Genomic DNA, 19772 nt, shown 5'->3' with positions numbered 1-19772 from the left:
GAAGTTATTTCTAATTATGTAGCTTCTATTACATAGCTAGTATTGCTTTTGTTGGTTTATTTCATGTATATGCCAAAATAAAATGTTCAACTCTTTACTTGAATAAATTGACCCAATAAATTTAATAAAATCAATTATATCAATTTTACAAAGTAAAATGATCAATAACTAAACGAAAATTGGATTAAATAGCATTCTCTAATTGAAACAAAATGTAAAATATACTAAATAACACACAATAATACACTCAGTGTGAAATTACATGTGAAAATTATTTTATGAACACCATTAAATTTTATCAGTCACTTTCATAATCTCTGAGGGGATAGTACAAATAATGTTTTCTGAAATTAGATGACGAGAAAATGATATATTATGCCTATGGTGAACAACAAGAAAACAGACAAACAAACAAAAAAAGAATTTGCAAAAGATGATTCTAAGTCAGGAGCAATAACATTTTAGATAAATGAATTTAATACAAAGCAGAGAAAACAGATTTTCTTTCAAAATCTTTGAAATTACTGGTTTGCTGGCAAGATATCAACACATGTAAAATTATCTGTTTCATTCTAATATTTTTCTTTTCTTCTCAAAATAGGTATACAACCATAAACAAATACGAATACTTTCTCTATAAATCTGTTACACTTAAAGTTTATTTTACAGTGATACATTTGTATATTTAAATTGATGTAAATCAAAACTAAAGGTCTGTACGTGTTTAGCAGACGAGAGAAGTCATATTTTCAACAGAAAAAAGTAGGATAAAATTTTGTAAATAGTTGTTCAGAATTCAGAAACATATAGCTCCATTATACTTATCTTCATTACAAACATCATAATAACCTGTAGTTACAAGAAAAACAAAAATGTTAATTTGTAGGAATCATATTCTCCAAATTATGTTAAGTTAAAGACCACCGACAAATCACTAGAGATGTTATTCCACAGTCACACAATAGTATATTGTTACCATCTGTTGACCTACAACCTTGGGTAAGATGGGATAAGTTAACATTAGTGGCAAGATACACATTCAATGTAAAATAGCCTTAACTCAATAACAATAATTTTGGTTTATTAAAATAAATTAAGTTCATACATTGTCATTAAAAAGGCATTTTGAAATTCACTGTATTTTAATTACCTTAGTTTGCAAATGGTAAAGCAATTTCCTTCTAAAATTCAAATTGTTTCTCTTACTATGCAGAATATTATCCTAATCACTTACCACACTTCTATCACCCTGTCACTTATAATGCTGTTGTAAATCAACCACTAAGTGGCCTTTCCACTTAGAATTTCTTCATGTATCTTAGATTTCAGTTCTCTTAATCTTCCATAGGAAAGTATATAAATCTTTTTATCTGATACGGAAGAACTTCTCCTAACTCTGGTGCAGCAACCATTGACCATGTTCTTTCACATAAATTCTAGAATGAAGACATAGCATCAAATGTGAGAGTTAAATTACATCAATATTTGCCTTTGAAAATAAATTATTTTAATATAAAAAAGTAGAAGGAGCTAGACTGTGTAGCTCTCACAGAGAAGAATGCAAGGTGTGCACAGATACAGCACCTTCAACTGAAACATCCAGGTACTTGCATTGGAACTAATGAAAGAAACAACTTAACTTACGGAGAATGGAGTAAAGCAAGGCAGGACAATGGGCCACCAGGGAACAACATGGAGCCAAGGGAACCTCCCCACCCAGTAAAGCAGTGAGTGCATGTGTGACCCTAGAAACCCATGATTCTCCCACAGATCTCTGCAACCTTCGGGTGAGGAGATACCCTCATGAACCCACTTCACCAAGGCCTTCAATTTAACACACAGAGCTACATGGAGTCTCAGCAGAGCAGCCACTGAGGCCTGTGCAGAGATTCAAGAGCCTCAGATACTCTGGCTTTCCAGGCTTCCCAGAAAAAGTAGCTGCAACTCAGCAAACAGGAGGTTATAACCTTGTACATACCCATAGGCAAGAGGCGAAATCCAGGGGGCTGAGCAGTGATGGTCTGCAGGACCCACTTCCACAGTGCCCCACAGGGTAAGAACTACTGGCTTAAAATTCCAGCCAACCATTGGTAGCAGTACGGTACCTCCCTGGGATGGAGCTACCAGAAAGAGGAGTGGGCCGCCATCTTTGCTTCTTGGGCAACTTAGCCATTCCAACCTTCATGTGTTGAAGAGCCCAAGCTGACCGGGGACAGAAAGGATCTCCTAGCACAGTACAGGCGCTCTAAAAAGACATGGCCAGACTGTCTGTTAAAGCAGGTCCCCAATCTCATTCCTCCTCACTGCAAAGCAGTTCCCAACCAGGGTCTCCAGCTACCACCACAGGTGCTCTTTGATCAATGGAGTTTTGAATCCTCTTTGGGATACAGCTCCTAAAGGGAAGAGTGAGCAGCCATTTTTGCTGTTTGTGTGACTTAGCTGTTCCAGCCTTCTGGCTTTGAAGAGTCCAAATAAACTGGGGGTGGAAGTGGTACTTCTGCACAGCAGAGCTGTCCTACAAAAATGTGGCTAGACTGCATTCTTTCTTTTTTTTTTTTTGAGACGGAGTCTTGCTCTCTCACCAGGCTGGAGTGCAGTGGCACAATCTCGGCTCACAGCAACATCTGCCTCCTGGGTTCAAGCAATTCTCCTGCCTCAGCCTCCTGATTAGCTGAGACTACCGGTGCATGCCGCCATACCTGGCTAATTTTCTTTTCTTGTATTTTAGTAGAGGTGGGATTTCACCATGTTGCCCAGGCTGGTCTTGAACTCCTGAGCTCAGGCAATCCACCTGCCTCGGCCTCCCAAAGTGCTAGGGTTACAGGCATGAGCCACTGCGCCCAGCCTACATTGCTTTCTTAAGTGGGTCCCCAATCATGTTCTCCTCACTGGGTAAGACCTTTCAACAGGGGTTTCCAGCTACCTCCTACAGTTGCTTTGGGGCTGGAAACAGGTCTATACCTCCCTTAGATGGAGCTCTTAGAAAAAAGGGCATGCTGCCATTGTTGCTGTTTTACAGTATTCACTGGTGATAATGTCGTCAGGTACTGGAAAATCTGAGGTGACTAGAAACTGCAGTGGACACCCAGCATACTGCAGCAGCCCTTCAGAAAAGTGGCCAGACTGTTACGTGAGTGCCTGTTCTCATATATTCTCACTGGGCAAGTTCTCCAGGCCTGGGGCACTAGCCAATCATTGCCAGAGCTATTGAGCCAGTAGCAACTTCGCGACTCCCTAGACAGAGCCTCCAAGAGCAACTGAAAATATTTTTGCCATTGCCTCTGCAGTAGAACTGTCCTTGCTACCCTCAGACTAATGAAAAATCCAACACCCTAAGTGCCTTATTCACACCTCAAACGAGCTATAGTTTACCCAAGGAGAGAGGGCCAGTCCATCCTCCATGGGTCCCACAAACTACCCACTGCTCATTACCAGTGAACCCCTAATTTGGCCAAAAGCACAGATCCTCCATCCTGGTCGGACTGCACTGAGTGATTGCTGGCCTACACGTCTCTGAGATGCAGCAACCAGAAGACAGGCAAAGAGGTGGGGCAGCAACCCAGCTCATGTGGTACCCAGAGGGTTTAGTGCAAGAGCACCTGTAGTAGAGTGTGGCCATTGACGGCCATTTCCATAGGCTCAACTTTCTCCCATAAGAGACTTTAGCCCTAGGGGAACTGTTGGACCTAATTTCTGCAGGATGGTCTTGCAAATCAGAAGAAGCTGATCCAACTGAGCACTCCTTGGTCTGCTGGCCTCTCCCAGGGATCCAGTCTGGCCACAACTGCTTACAGGGCAGTCTCAGGTACCCTAGGAGCCCATACCATAGCATCTGCACTGGTGGGCCATGCCTGACCCATGAAGAGCTCCAGCAAGGCAGCCCCTGTGACTGTACCAGCTCACATGTTTCTTCCCTGTACTCCAGCTTCCCCCAAGACCATGGCAACTCCCCATATTACTTTGCTGGCACATGTCTGCAAAGGTGAGTTTGGCTTTGCTTGCCCCACCAGCAAATGGAAATGTAGTATGCCCCTGCCACTCCCAGCAATTGCCATTGTAGATGAAGCTTTGGTGGGTAGAGAGCCAGAAAGCCCCACCCTGGCCTTTGTGGTAAAACTGTGCGGAGAACAGGGTATCCTCCCACACTCTGAACAATCATTCCTTCTTGGGGGGCACAGAGAAGGCATCAAAACCTTTACTGGCCAGTATCCTGCCCCAAGCCAACACTACCTTTAGTGAAATAGCACACAGTCTCCAGCAGGTAACCCCCACTCCCCTCCCAGCTGCTTTGCTCCTGCCACTGAAGTGAATACCCAAAGACAGGCAGAAACCCCATATCCACTAGCACTCTGCAGCAGCTGTGGCACCTTAGTCCCACAGAGTGGCAGACTCCAAATCACAAGGAGCCAGAGAACACAGTTGGGGCTCAATACAACTCCCCCAGAGTTAGAGTATGCAGACTCTAAGTTGTGAGCTGAGCATTTAGAGTATGCAGCCTCTGAGTTGTGAGCTGAGCATTGCCCCCTCCACCACCATAAAAAAAAACAAAAACAAAAACAAAACAAAAAAAACTCCCAGGAACAAAGCCTGTTGGCTGAATCCACCTTTTACCACAATCAAATACTCAAGACCATCAAATAGGATCAAAAAAACCAAACCCCATTCAAAGTTCAGCAACTTTAAAGATAGCCCACAAAGATGAGACAAAATCAGTGCAAAAATGTTGAAAACACAAAAAGCCAGAGTGACTTCTTTCATCCAAATGACCAAATTACATTACCAGCAAGGCCTAAGATGACAGAAGCAGAATTCAGAATATGGGTAGAAGCAAACTTCATTGAGCTACAAAGGTAAGTTGCAACCCAATGCAAGGAAGAAAAAATAATTGCAGGAAGTGATGGAAAAAACAGCCAGTCTAGAGAAAAATATGGCCAACATGATAGAACTGAAAAACACAATACAAAACCTTTATAATGTAATCACAAGTGTTAATAGAAGAATAGGCCAAGCAGAGGGAAGAATCTCAGAGCTTCAAGACTGGCTTTCTGAAATAAGACAGACAAGAATAGTGAAAAAAGTATAAAGAGGAATGAACAAAACCTCCAAGAAATAACAGATTATGTAAATAAACCAAACCTATAATTAAAGAGAGTGCTTGAAAGTGATGGAGAGAATGAAAACAACTTGAAATACATATTTCGGGATACCATCCATGAGAATTTCCCCAACCTAGAGAGGCCAACATTCAAAGGCAAGAAATGTGGAGAACCCCAATAATATACCCCACGAGAAGGTCATCCCCAAGATACATAATCATGAGATTCTCCAAGGTCAAAATGAGAGAAAAAAATATGTTAAAGGCAGCTAGAGAGAAAGACCAGGTCACCTCTAAAAAGAAGCTCAGACAACAATGAACCTTGCAGCTGAGATCCCTCAAGTCAAAAGAGATTAATGGCCAATATTCAACTTTCTTAAAAAAAGAATTCTAATCCAGAAGTTCACATCCGGCCAAAGTAAGCTTCAGAAGCAAAAAATAAATATGATCGTATTCAGATAAGCAAATGCTGAGGAAATCTGTTACCACAAGACCTGCCTTAAAAGATCTTCTGAAGAAAGCCCTAAATAAGAAAAAGACTATAAACAGTCACTACAAAAACAAACTAAAGTACACAAACCACTGGCACGATAAAGCCACCACATAAACAAATGTGCAAAATAGCCAGCTAAGATGATCATGACAGAATCAAATCCACACATATGAATACAAACCTTAAATGTACATGGGTTAAATGCCCAAATTAAAAAACAGAGTGGCAAATAAAGAACCAAGATCTAATGGTATGCTGTAATTGAGATACCCATTTCAAATAAGCTCAAAATAAAGGGAAAAGTCTACCAAGCAAATAGAAAACAGTAAAAAAGCAAGGATTACAATCCTAGTTTCTGACAAAACAGACTTTAAATCAACAGATTTTTTTAAAAAGACAAAAAATGGCATTACATAATAGTAAAGGGCTATATACGCACCCAACACAAAAGCACCCAGTTATGAAGCAAGTTCTTAGAGACCTTCTAACATGTTATTAAATGTTCTTCAAGTCATTACCTTTATACTACATTTGTTCAGTAGTAAGTCTCTGATGTTGAACACAATATGATGAATTGTTAAAGGCTTTTCCACATTTTTAACACTTGCGGAGCTTCTCTCTAGTATGAATTGTCTTACGTCTAATGACGTGTGAGAACGAGCTCAATACTTTGCCACATTCTTCACATTTCTAGGGTTTCTCACCAGGGTGAATTCTCTTATGATTAGTAAAGTCTGAGAGCCACATAAAGGTTTTGCCACATTCTTCGCATTTGTAAGGTCCCTCTTCCATATGAATTCTCTTGTGGTTAATAAGGATTGAGGAGTAGGTAAAGGCCTTGCCACATTCTTCATGGATGTAGGGTGTCTCTCCAGTATGAATTCTCTTATGTTTTCTAAGGGCCGAGATCCACATAAAACCTTTTCCACATTCATTACATTTGTAGGGTTTCTCTCCAATATGAATTATCTTATGTTTAGCAAGGTCTCAGAACCACCTATAGCCTTTGTTACATTCTTCAGATTTGTAGGGATTCTCTCCAGGGTGAATTCTCTTTTGATTAGTTAGGTCTGAGACACACAGTTTTTGCCGCATTCTTCACATTTGTAAGGTCTCTCTTCCATATGAATTCTCTTTTGATTAGTTAGGTCTGAGACACACAGTTTTTGCCGCATTCTTCACATTGTAAGGTCTCTCTTCCATATGAATTCTCTCGTGGCTAGTAAGGGTTGAGGAGCGGATAAAGGCTTTGCCACATTCTTCACAAATGTAGGGTTTCTCTCCAGTATGAATTCTCTTGTGTTTACTAAGGGCCAAGAGCCACGTAAAAGCTTTTCCACATTCATTACATTTGTAAGGTTTATCTCCAGTATGAATTACCTTATGTTTAGTAAGGTCTGAGAACCACCTAAAGGCTTTGCCACATTCTTTGCACTTGTAGGTCTGTCTCCAGTATGACTTCTCTTGTGTTTAATAAGGCTTGAGGAGCAGGTAAAGGTTTTGCCACATTCTTCACATTTGTAGGGCTTCTCTCCAGTGTGAATTCTCTTATGATTAGTCAGGTCTGGGAACCACTTAAAGGTTTTGCCACATTCTTCACATTTGTAAGGTCTCACTTCCATATGAATTCTCTTGTGTTTAATAAGGTTTGAGGAGCAGGTAAAGCTTTTGCCACATTCTTCACATTTGTAGGGTTTCTCTCCAGTGTGAATTCTCTTATGATTAGTCAGGTCTGAGAACCACTTAATGGTTTTGCCACATTCTTCACATTTGTAAGGTCTCAATTCCATATGAATTCTCTTGTGGCTAATAAGGGTTGAGGAGTAGGTAAAGGCTTTGCCACATTCTTCACAAATGTAGGGTTTCTCTCCAGTATGAATTCTGTTATGTTGACTAAGGGCCGAGATCCACATAAAAGCTTTTCCACATTCATTACATTTGTAGGGTTTCTCTCCAGTATGAATTCTCTTATGTTTAGTAAGGTCTGAGCAACACCTAAAGGCTTTGTGACATTCTTTACATTTGTAGGGTTTCTCTCCAGTATGAATTCTCTTATGTTTAGTAAGGTCTGAGCAACACCTAAAGGCTTTGTGACATTCTTCGCATTTGTAGGGTCTGTCTCCAGTATGATTTCTCTTGTGTTTAGTAAGGGCTGAGGAACAGGTAAACGTTTTGCCACATTCTTCACATTTGTAGGGTTTCTTTCCAGTATGAACTCTATTATGTTCAGTAAGGTTTGAGAACTTTTTACAGGCTTTGCCACATTCTTCACATTTGTAACTTCTATCTGCAGTATGAATTCTCTTCTGTATGGTAAAATCTGACAACCTACAGTCTTTGCCACATTCTTCACATTTGTAGCATTTCTCCCTGCTAAAAATTTTCTTATGTTCAGTGAAGATTGAGCACAACCCAAAAGCTTTGCCACATTTATTATATTGACAGGTTTTGCTATGGGTACTTGACAAACATTGATGAATGCCATTATAACTGCTTTTCTGCCCCTTGCAATTACCCACACGTTGGTAGTCTTTCTTTAAACGTAAAGTATTAAGGTCACAGCTTCCAGATTTTCTCAGAATCACTTTTTGAAATGAATCGTTTATGTCATGCTCCAGCAATATCTCTGCAGTAAAATGCAAAGAGCCAGCTGAAAAAAAAAAAAAGAACCACAAAATTTCTCCCTCATCAGACTTAGGTGAATACACTTTACAAATATATAATTATACAAAGCACATTAACAAGGTGACATAATAAAATACCACAGGCTCTACTTCCTTTATAGACATATAAGCTTAACAGAAATATACTGACCAAAATGCCTTTGTGAGAAGTGTAAGAACCAGTTAAGCATTTGCAGCACCTCGTGAGAAAAATGCCAAGAACCACATAGAAGTGTAATAAAAGTATTTCATATTTACCCACCACAGCCATTCTTCATCCCATGATGACTTTAAATATAGACTCCCAATTCCTGTCTTCCCCCTCCAAAAATAAATAAAACAGTGGTACATGTGTTCATGTTTCTGGCTTTTTGAGACCTTACCAAAGACTAATTTCTGTATTCCATGACAGTGTTGAAAATAAAGGTGGTATACTTTGACAGTTTCAGACAGCAGAGACACTTCAGTATCATAGACAGAGAATGGGTATAGCAAGTGACTACAGGCAGAAGATCAAAGAAGTAAAGAAATAGAAACTGGAACAGAATTGCAAACCACCTAGAACTCTCTACTCAACAATACTAGAACACACATTCTTCTCAAGTACATATGGCACATTCTCAGAAGAGACTATACAACACATAAAATAAGTCTCCATAATTTTTTTTTTGAGACACAGTCTCTCTCCGTCACCCAGACTGGAGTGCAGTGGTGCAATCCAACCTCCATCTCCAGGGTTCAGGCAATTCTCCTGCCTCAGCCTCCGGAGTAGCTAAGATTACAGGCGTGCCTCACCTGGCTAATTTTGTATGTTTACTAGAGATGGGGTTTCACCGTGTTGGCCAGGCTAATCTTGAACTTCTGACCTTGGGTGATCCGCCCGCCTGGACCACTCAAAATGCAGGGAATACAGGTGTGAGCCACCACGCCTGACCCTTGTAGTTTTTACAATTAAGAATAAAACAATCATTGACTAATAACCAAAAAATAAAAAAGTAAATATACAAGTCATAAAATAGGAGTAATATTTTACACAGGCAAACAAACACATAAATAATTATAATGGCAATATACGTATGACTGATTCATATCTGACTTCTGTCCGAATATTGTTTTAATGTGTACAGAGTTGAATATTGGCATAAAAATTATACACAAATAAAAACTAAAAGCACAATTAATTAATGTGACATAGCCAACTAAAACATGAGCCACTAAAATATAAAATAGTGAAACAAAATTTAACCAAAAAATTAACCAAAAAATATTGAATCAACATAGTGTACTACTAAAAAATAATTATTCTAGATAGCCATGCATTTTAAATGTGACTGCACATTTATAAAGAGCACATATTTTGGTATTTTTGTTCAATTTCAACTTTTCCTACATGTTCAAAGGCTACATGTCTAGGTCTGTTACATTGGTATATTATGTACTGCGAAGTTTTGGGATATTGCTACTACTACTCAGGTAGACGGCACAGTACCCCATAGGTAGCTTTTCAGGCCTTGTCTCTTTCCTCCCTTCCTCCAGCATCTATTGTTTCCATCTTTATATCCATGTATACCCAATATTTAGCTCTCACTTGTAAGTAAGAACATGTAGTATTTGGCTTTCTGTTTTTGCATTAATTTACTTAAGATAATGGCTTTCAGCTGCATCAGTGTTGCTACAAAGAGCATAATTTTTTTTTGGCTGTGTACTATTTCATAGTGTATAGGCACCACATATTCTTTATCCAATCCACCACTGATAGGCAACTAGATTGATTTCAGGTTGTTGCTATTGAAGACAATAAAGTTTGAATCACTAGTATATAGTGAAAGCAATAACATTTTATAGAAAATGCATTATAATCATTTATAAAAAGCTTTGATGAGAAAATATGATGAAATAGGCACTTAAATAATACTGGACATATTTATTATGTCATTAATATATAGCTACTATTTTTGCACAAAATGTAAAGGCAATAAGGTGACCTTTGGAAGCAAAGCATTATATTACTAAATAATATAAACAATATAAATACAGTACAATATGATATAAAATAAAATGAACAATTAGAAATAAATTTATACAATTATGTAGACAAAGTCTGAGAAAAGTTGATGAAAATGCTGATAACATTTTGTATGCAGTAAACTTAGACATATAAATCAAAGATTTTAATATATGGTGTGCCTATTAATTATCTAATTCACTTTTTATATAACATATACATTTGAGCACATTAGCTCAGAACCTGTGAAATTACAGGCATAGTTGGTATACAGCAAATCAGAAAGAAAGAAAAAAATATATATAGGACACAGCCCTAGTAATCTTCATAGTAAAGAAGATAAAATTTAAAAATAATGGTTATTAAGAAAGAGGTAACAATTTCGAGTTTATTATATGCTGGACAGTGTCCTATGGTATTAGTGTTTTCATGCGTTCTGTGAGCTGAGTAGATCAAATCAACTATTCCACAGTACAGGCATTTGTCATACAGCATTTAAATTTCTAAGCTTAGTTCCTACTAAAATAAAGATACTTTTGAAGTGAAATAGATGTTTAGATTTTCTTGTACTTAATCAGATGCTTTGTACTCTGATAAAAGTTATCACTTTCATTTTCTGTATGATCAGTTGACTGGAAATTATAAAGCAGAAAACATATGACATCTGTCCCTGGCCTCTCTCAAATCTCTTGACCAAATCTCAATGTCTCCCCTACTCCTCTCACAGATGTCTAACATAAGGCACAAACAGATTTTTAAAAACAGCTTAACATAGTGGTCTCCAAAAATCTGCACAAATTTTCCAAATCCCTCAAAGCAACAGAAGAGCAGTTACATTATTTAGATCCTCACAGCAAAAATATGAGTTTGTCTCTCACTGTGAAGGCACCAGCAGATTATTAAATAAACTGAAGATTTAGAGAATTCAAAAGCCTAATAAGTATGCATCAAAAAATTTTCCTCCATGACAGTAAGAGGCTTTTCAAGAATCAATTCCATTGGAGAACAGCTTCCCAATCCACAATTTAAACTCTTGTTTTCTCCTTCGCCTTTGGACATTTCACATGTGTTATCTACCAAATCATTCTGAGTGTAAACTATTCTTTCCACTCTTTTCACACTCCAGTAATATTTTCTATGATGCAGAAGGTAACCAGGTCTAGCTTAAAGACTTTCCAACACAACCTTTCTTTCCCTCAACACCAATTGGGCTAAGTAAAGCACAATCAACTCCCAGTACTACCCTCAGGAGAGATCTAGAACAGTGGGTCTGTTTAAAGTTATGAAATTACAGGAGACTGTCCAATTAATAGAGTCTGTCTCCCTTAATATGAAAATGATGGAGTAATGAGAATTATAGTTTGTATGTGCTAGAAGAAAGGTGAATGCTTGTTACAATACTAGAGGAATTGCAATGCCACAGTCAACTAGGGAAGCAAAAGATTATAGAATCTGAAAAGAAAATGAGGAAAAGTCTCTTTATCTCAGAAATTACACACAAAAATCCAAAGACAACTGAGAACATGTTTGTGAAGCACTGAAAATCTATAGCCCGGCCCATTGCTATAGCCAGTCTTTAAGCAAGTCTTTAAATATTAGATTAGATGGCTGTTTTTAAGTTTCCAAATTTCAAAAAAGGATGACATGACATAAAAAAGACAGAAAACATACCCTACTTAAAGAAATAAATTTCCAAAACTCAATCCTTAAGAAAAGAAGATCTTTGCATTATCTGACAAAGATGTCAAAATAATGATACTAAGTATGCTCAATAACTCAAAAATAGAACAAAGAAAAAAAAGAACCCAGTAGAAATTGTGGAACAGAAAAATAATTGTTGAAAAATTTTGTAGAGTCACAATAGAATAATTGACCAGAAAACAAAAATCAGAAAACTAAAGACATGTTACTTATAAATATTGAGTCATGAAAAAAAAAACACACACACACAAAATTGAAAAACATCAACATGGAATATGTAACTTATTAGATACCATTAAGGAGACCAATATATTCATGAAAGCAGTCTTTGAAGAAGAATGCAGGGGAAAAGTCATACAGAGGTTATTTAAAGAAAAAAAGGGCCTAAGAACTTCCCAAATTTCAAGGTGATGAAAAAAAAAATGCTACCAATCAAGGATACTTAATCTGGGAGAAATTTACTTTAAAAAATAAGAAAAAAATAAAGACTTTCTAATATGAACAAGGTAAGGGTGTTCATTACCCCTAGAACAGTCTTATAAGAAATAGACAGACTTGGTGGTTCACACTTGTAATCCTAGCAACTTTGTAGGGTGAGTCAGAAGAAGAATCATTTTAGGCCAGGAGTTTGAGACCAGCCTGGGTGATACGGTGAGACCCCTTATCAAAGAAGAGACCTTTATCATAATTTTGTTTTTCAGGGAGAGGGTTTTAAAACCTGCTAGAACTAAAGATTGATTGGAGTCATTTTGAAAAGGCAGGCCCTCATTCAGGCGGCAAACTTGAAAACGCTTGGTCTTAGCTACAGACCAAGAAATGGTTCACCTATTTTGACCCACTTAAAATTCTGCAGTGACTCTATAACTATCTCCGGCTCCTTCCAGCCATAGTCAAGGAGTGGTTCTGCACATCCAGAGACCCAAAGAAAGATGCCTATTTGTGGTTACAGCAGTAGGTCTGCAGACCTTGGCCTTTACTGTGCTCTCTGAAACAGTTCAGTGACTCAGTTTCAGCACCGATAGTCACAGTTTGTGGCCAGTTCTGCCAATCTAGGTGCCCAGAGAGTGACCTGAGGAAATCCTGCCACATACTCAGTAAGAAACACACATCAGGCACACCATATGCCAAACCTACTGCAGAACTCTGCCCTAGTGCTAGCCCTACAGATCAAAGTCCTAAAGGCAATTCAGTCTGCCAAGAAATAAGACAGGATTAACAACTACCCAGGCTCCTGGTAACAAACTCACTAAAGGCAAACTCCACAACAGACCAAGAAGCAGCCATGTGACCCACGTATAACCCCTCTCCACTGCATACCCAAAAAGATTCTATCAGCTAACTGACCCAAGAGAAGATTTGTACCTGCTGAAATCAGTCTATAAAATTGGAAAATTTAGATTCAATAAATCCGCTATTAAAATTTTAGTACAATTTTTCGAAGTAATAGAAAATTCAATCTTAAAATTTATATGTAATTACAAGAAACTTTAAATAGCCAAAGCAGTTCTGAGAATTAAAAACAAAGCTAGGGGCATTATACTTTCTAATTTTAAACTACATTTGACGGCTATTGTAATAAAAACAGGATGCTCTGTGGATAAAAATGCACACCGATATCAGTGGAGCAGAATGGAGAGCCCAGAAACAAATCATGTAAGATCAACTCATCTTTGACACTGAGCCACAGAGAACACACAGTGCAGAAAGTACAGTCTCTTCCATGCTTGGGGCTGGGAAAAGGGAATACCCAGAAGTAAAAGAATAAAATTAGACCACTTTTCTTACACTGTATTTAAAATTAACTAAATATAAAATAAGGACTCTAATGTATGACAAAATTCTTAATAATCTTAAAAGAAAACATATTTTAAAACCTTAATATTGGTTTTGAAAATGAATTTTGGGATACAACAGAAAAGTACAGCAATGAAAGCAAATATAAACAAATTAAACTGCATCAAACTAAAACACTTCTGCATAACCAAGAAAAAATAGAATAAGAAAACCATATCTGATAAGTGGTTAGTATCAAAAACACATAAGAAACATAAGAAACTCATATAAATAAAAGGCAACTATAATGATAATAGCAGTAATAATAACAAGATTTAAAAATAAGTCAAGGACTAAATAAACGTTAATTAATGAAAACATATAGTTGGGCAACAGGTATGTAGAAAGGTGCTCAATGTCACCAATCTGGCAGATGCAAATTAAATTCATGGTGAGATATTACTTTATACCTGTTAGGACTGCTAACACCAAAAAGAAGATTTATAACAAGTGTTGACAAGAATATATTAAAGAAAAAAAATGATGTACATTCTTGGTGATGTGTAATTTCTTAGAGACATTATGAAAACCAGTATGTTCTTTAAAAAAAATTTTAATAGTACTATTGTACAATTTTGCTATCTCATTTCTGCATATACAATAAATTTACTATCTCAAAGAAATACCTGCACCTCCATCTTCATTGAAGCATTTTTCACAATTGTCAAGATACAAAAGCAATCTAAAGTGTTTGTGGAAACTGACTGCACAAAAAAAAAACATGGCATATATACAAAATAGAATATTATTTAGCCATAAAAAATAATAAAACCCTGACATTCTACAACATGGGTGGACCTAGATGACATTATGCCGAGTGAAACATCACAGAAACAGAAAGACAAATACTGTATGATCTCACCTCTATGGAGAATATAATAAGGTTGGACTCCTAGAAGAAGAGAGTATAGAGGTGAGTGCTAGGTCCTGGAGGTGGGGAAAGTGGGATATGTTGTTCAAATGGTACAAATTTTCAGTGAAAAGACATAAGTTATGGTAACCTAAGGTACAGCTTTATGATTATAGAAAGTAATACTGTTAGGTATGCTGAATATTTGCTGAGAGATCTTAACTGTTCTCACTACAAAAAAGGTAAGTATGTAAGGTTATAAATTTGTTCATTAATTTGATTGTATTAATCATTTCATTATGTATACAGATATAAAATCAATACATTATATATAATATATAGGTATTCAATTATTTGTGAAAAAATTGACGTTACTGGTATTATATGTCTCTGTCATACACATTCATATATACACATGTTTATATACATACATATGAATGACACAGTCACAGTAAGCTTTATACTAAATAAAATCACAAAATGATGTCATTTAAAATAAAGATTGGGAGTTTAATATGTACTCAACAATGTTGCAAGCTCCCCAATGACACAGTATATTTAATAAATGTATGAAGTAGATACACTGAACTATATTACAGTTGAGGAATTTGGCCACATTTGCCAACATTTGTTTATATGAAAAGAATAACATTTGAAGTAATACTATTTTAGAGTTTGTTTCATTTAGGGAGATGCTTAGTGTTTTAATATAATTACTGAGTATAAATTTCTGTAAAATCACATTTGAAGCCTCCATAGAATAGAAAATTATAAACCAGGAAGCACACATCTTTTTGTGGTGTTCCTGGGATTTCTGATCCAAATTGCAGTATCACCAAAACTTCTACATTTAGACATTATCCAAAAACAGAACTTAAAAAAATGATTTAATATAGTTTCTCAAAAATAGATACTGCTGTTTCCCCCAAGCAATGGAAAAGCAGTCAAATCACACATTTTCTTTTAAGGCATGAAAAAGACTTTATCACTGTAAACTCAAAAAACCCACAAAAAACAAAAAAAAACAACAGCAGCAACAACAACACACATTACTGAAGGGGATGTACAGTGCTTAGAAAATTCACAAGAATGGGACAAAAAATTCCCCTATGTTAAAGCAAGAGAAAGAAATGAAGGCTTCTCAGAAACGATTTCCACTGGAGCAGAGCTTCTGGAAGCATGTTTCAAGGTCTGGCTTCCTCCTTGACATTGGGAACCGTCATTTATGTCATTTGCTTCACTCACTCCCACCTACCTGGGTGTTTGGCTACTGTCTTCTGTCTCCTCGCATTCCAGGGCTCTTTTCTTTGCTCCAGATAGGTAATCAAGTCTGGCTTAAAGATAGCAAGACCTGTTTTATTAGAAAAAAATAACATGACTCTTGCTAGGATAATCTGATTACCAATCTAGTACTATGCTCAGTAGAGAAGAGAGAACATTATAGAAGACTCTAGAAAATTAATTCCAATCTACTGTTTTGTAACAGAAACTTCAGAATATTTAGAAAGTAAATTTGTGGGTTATTAGCTCTATTACCCAGTAATATTGCATCAAAAATCAGTTGTGAAAATTGCATTTTTAGGAGTGGGTAACAATATTTTATGCTATCAAATTTCTGATATTACCATAATTTAGACTGAAATATACAGATGAGCTCAAAAAAGGGAAAGATTAATGTTAAGATGAAACATCTTAAAGATTATATTTACTACCTAAACAGATACCCAATTTTTTCTTTTTGAAGCAGGATTCTGAAACTCATTTATGCAAAGCAGAACTTCAAAAAAAAAAGAGGAAATAAAATATTTAATGTAGAATATGAGTTGTATATTGAAGTTATTCTCACCCAAGGAGAACAGGTTTCCATAGTTCTCTAACATCACATCCCTATACAAATGCTGCTGAGCAGAGTCCAGGCATTCCCACTCTTCTGGGGAGAATTCTACAGCCACATCCCTGAATGTTAGCACTCGCTGAAAAACAAAACATATTTACCAAGTGACCAAAGAAATAATTCTTGATTTGACATCAGGTAAAATGAGAGTAAAGAGAGCTGGTTCTGACTTATATGAGTTACTGGAGTTATCCAATAGGATACTTTCTAGCACAGAAATATTCTCTAATGTATTTTTAACTCTGAGAAAAAATGGCATAAGATCACGAAACCAGTGTATATACAATACTTTTCTTGATGATACAGTATAAAATGAAGGACATTAACACAGGCATGTACATTACTTAATGCTATATTTACATAATACAAGATGAGCTGTCTATACTTCCCACATGGAAACTTCATGGTGAGTTAAAAGCATACTTCTCAAATCTTATTGTGCATAGCAATAAACAGGAGATCTTGTTAAAAAGCAGATTTTGACTCTGAAGATCTAGGGTAAAGCTTGAGTTTTTGAATTGATAAGAAGTTTGCCAGTGGTATCATTGCTTCTGGCCCAAGGAGAATATTTTGTCAAAAATTCAGTAAGTGGCACAGCCTAGGTTTTTAGTTTATTTGACCAGTAAAGAAAGATGAGAGCCTTCACTTTCCATAGGAAGCGATATGCAAAGAGAAGGTAAGAAGAAAGAAGAGCTGTCAGATTAAATGTGGCTTAATCTTGTTTTTGCACATCACTTGATAAAACTCCTCAAGGTACCTATTAAAAATAAAGAGTACAATAATTAACTCGAGTGAAAAAATATCTGTCAGAGAGCATTTTTACCAAGTAAATAAATGAAGATCAACTATATTAAAAGAAATTTGTATCCGGTGCTGATTAACAAAGGATACGACACTACTGTGCTATGATTAACATTAACACAAAAAAGGGTCAACTTAATCTGAGCCTAGTCATGAAGAAACATCAGTTTTAAGCAAAATTTAAGCTACAAATCTCTCTCATGTTCTGTAATCTCTAATGGTGTATATAAATAAGTCTTTCTCTTTTTTAGTTAAACTTTTTTTTTTAAAGCTTTAAGTTCTGGGATACATGTGCAGAACACGTCGGTTTGTTACATAGGTATACATGTGTCAAGGTGGTTTGCTGCACCTATCAACCTGTCGTCGAGGTTTTAAGCTCCACATGTGTTAGGTATTTGTCCTAATGCTCTCCCTCCCCTTGCCCCCAATCCCCTGACAGGTCTCAGTGTGAGATGTTCCCCTCCCTGTGTCCACGTGTTCTCATTGTTCAACTCCCACTTATGAGTGAGAACATGCGGTGTTTGGTTTTCTGTTCCTGTGTTAGTTTGCTGAGAATGATGGTTTCCAGATTCATCCATATCCCAGCAAAGAACATGAACTCATTCTTTTTTATGGCTGCATAGTATTCCATGGTGTTTATGTGCCACATTTTCTTTATCCAGTCTATCACTGATGGGCATTTGGGTTGGTTCCATGTCTTTGCTATTGTAAATGGTGCTGCAATAAACATACATGTGCATGTGCCTTTATAGTAGAATAATTTATAATCCTTTGGGTATATACCCAGTTATGGGATTCCTGGGTCAATATTTCTGGTTCTATACCCTTGAGGAATTGCCACACTGTCCTCCACAATGGTTGAACTAATTTACACTCCCAAGAACAGTGTAAAAGTGTTCCTATTTCTCCACATCCTCACCATCATGTTTCCTGACATTTTAATAACCACCATTCTAACTGACATGAGATACTATCTCATTGTGGTTTTGATTTACATTTCTCCAATGATCAGTGATGATGAGTTTTTTTTCATGTTTGTTGGCTGCATAAATGTCTTCTTTTGAAAAGTGACTGTTTGTATCCTTTGCCCACTTTTTGATGGGGTTGTTTTCTTCTGGTAAATTTGTTTAAGTTCCTTGCAGATTCTGGATATTAGCCTTTTGTCAGACGGATAGATTGCAAAAATTTTCTCATTCTGTTTGTTTAGTTTTTTCTGGTAAATTTGTTTGTTTCTTATAGATTCTGGATATTAGCCCTTTGTCAGATGGATAGATTGCAAAATTTTTCTCCCATTCTGTAGGCTGCCTGTTCACTCTGAGGATAGTTTCTTTTGCAGTGCAGAAGCTCTTTAGTTTAATTAGATCCCATTTGTCAATTTTGGCTTTTGTTGTTATTGCTTTTGGTGTTTTAGTCATGAAGTCTTTGCCCATGACTGTGTCCTGAATAGTACTGCCTCAGTTTTCTTCTAGGGTTTTTATGGTTTTAGGTTTTACCTTTAAGTCTTTAATCCATCTTGATTTAATTTTTGTGTAAGGTGTAAGGAAGGGGTCCAGTTTCTGTTTTCTGCATATGGCGAGACAGTTTTCCCAGCACCATTTATTACCTAGGGAATCCTTTCCTCATTGCTTGTTTTTGTCAGGTTTATCAAAGATCAGATGGCTGCAGATATGCGGTATTATTTCTGAGGCCTCTGTTCTGTTCCATTGGTCTATATATCTGTTTTGGTACCAGTACCATGTTGTTTTGGTTACTGTAGCCTTGTAGAATAGTTTGAAGTCAGGTAGCATGATGCCTCCAGCTTTGTTCTTTTTGCTTAGGATTGTGTTGGCTATATGCACTTTTTTGGTTCCATATAAAATTTAAAGTACTTTTTTCTAATTCTGCAAAGAAAGTTAATGGTAACTTGATGGGAATAGCATTGAATCTATAAATTACTTTGGACAGTATGGCCATTTTCATGATACTGATTCTTCCTATCCATGAGCATGAATTTTTTTTTTCAATTTGTTTGTGTCCTCTCTTATTTCCTTGCTTTAGCATCCTAGAGAGGAAGTCTCTTCTAATTATTTTTTATTCAGAACTTTCTGACTTATCCTGGGCAATAAAGACCATTCTCATTAAATGTGCATTTTTATAAGCAGTTTTGCACAGATTTAATGGAAGCTAAACAGAACATGTTCTCCTTCTTCAGTGATAACCAAGGACCTGATACAATCTCAAACAGGAATCTTGGGCATCCACACCTTTCCATGTTCAACAGCCACAAAAGGAACATTTGTAATGCTGCAGGTTATAAATTCATGGTGACAATTTTTTCACGGCTTATTAAAAGCTACGATGTGGAAAATAAAGAGAAGGCTCTGGTATACAAGAAAGAAGTATTTCTCAGAGCCCCTTGACTATCAGGAGAATAAAAAGTGGAAAAGGAGTTAAACTG

At 36.7% G+C, this 19772-nt stretch overlaps 1 protein-coding gene across 1 annotated transcript in view; it reads right to left on the bottom strand.

Moving 5' to 3' along the window:
• Window positions 1–253: 253 nt before the first annotated feature.
• ZNF727 (zinc finger protein 727) overlaps window positions 254–19772 on the bottom strand; it is a 39829-nt gene continuing 20310 nt past the window's right edge. Inside the window, exons 2-4 of the mRNA XM_016946078.4 lie at window positions 16487–16613; window positions 15896–15991; window positions 254–8238 (exon numbers count right to left, since the gene is read on the bottom strand). Coding sequence (XP_016801567.1) covers window positions 6965–8238; window positions 15896–15991; window positions 16487–16613 — 1497 coding nt within the window. The 3' untranslated portion in view covers window positions 254–6964. The remainder of the gene's footprint in view (window positions 8239–15895; window positions 15992–16486; window positions 16614–19772) is intronic.

Source organism: Pan troglodytes, chromosome 6, assembly GCF_028858775.2.
Source record: "Pan troglodytes isolate AG18354 chromosome 6, NHGRI_mPanTro3-v2.0_pri, whole genome shotgun sequence".
Classification (NCBI taxonomy): domain Eukaryota; kingdom Metazoa; phylum Chordata; class Mammalia; order Primates; family Hominidae; genus Pan; species Pan troglodytes.
This window is presented reverse-complemented; position numbering and strand designations above follow the sequence as displayed.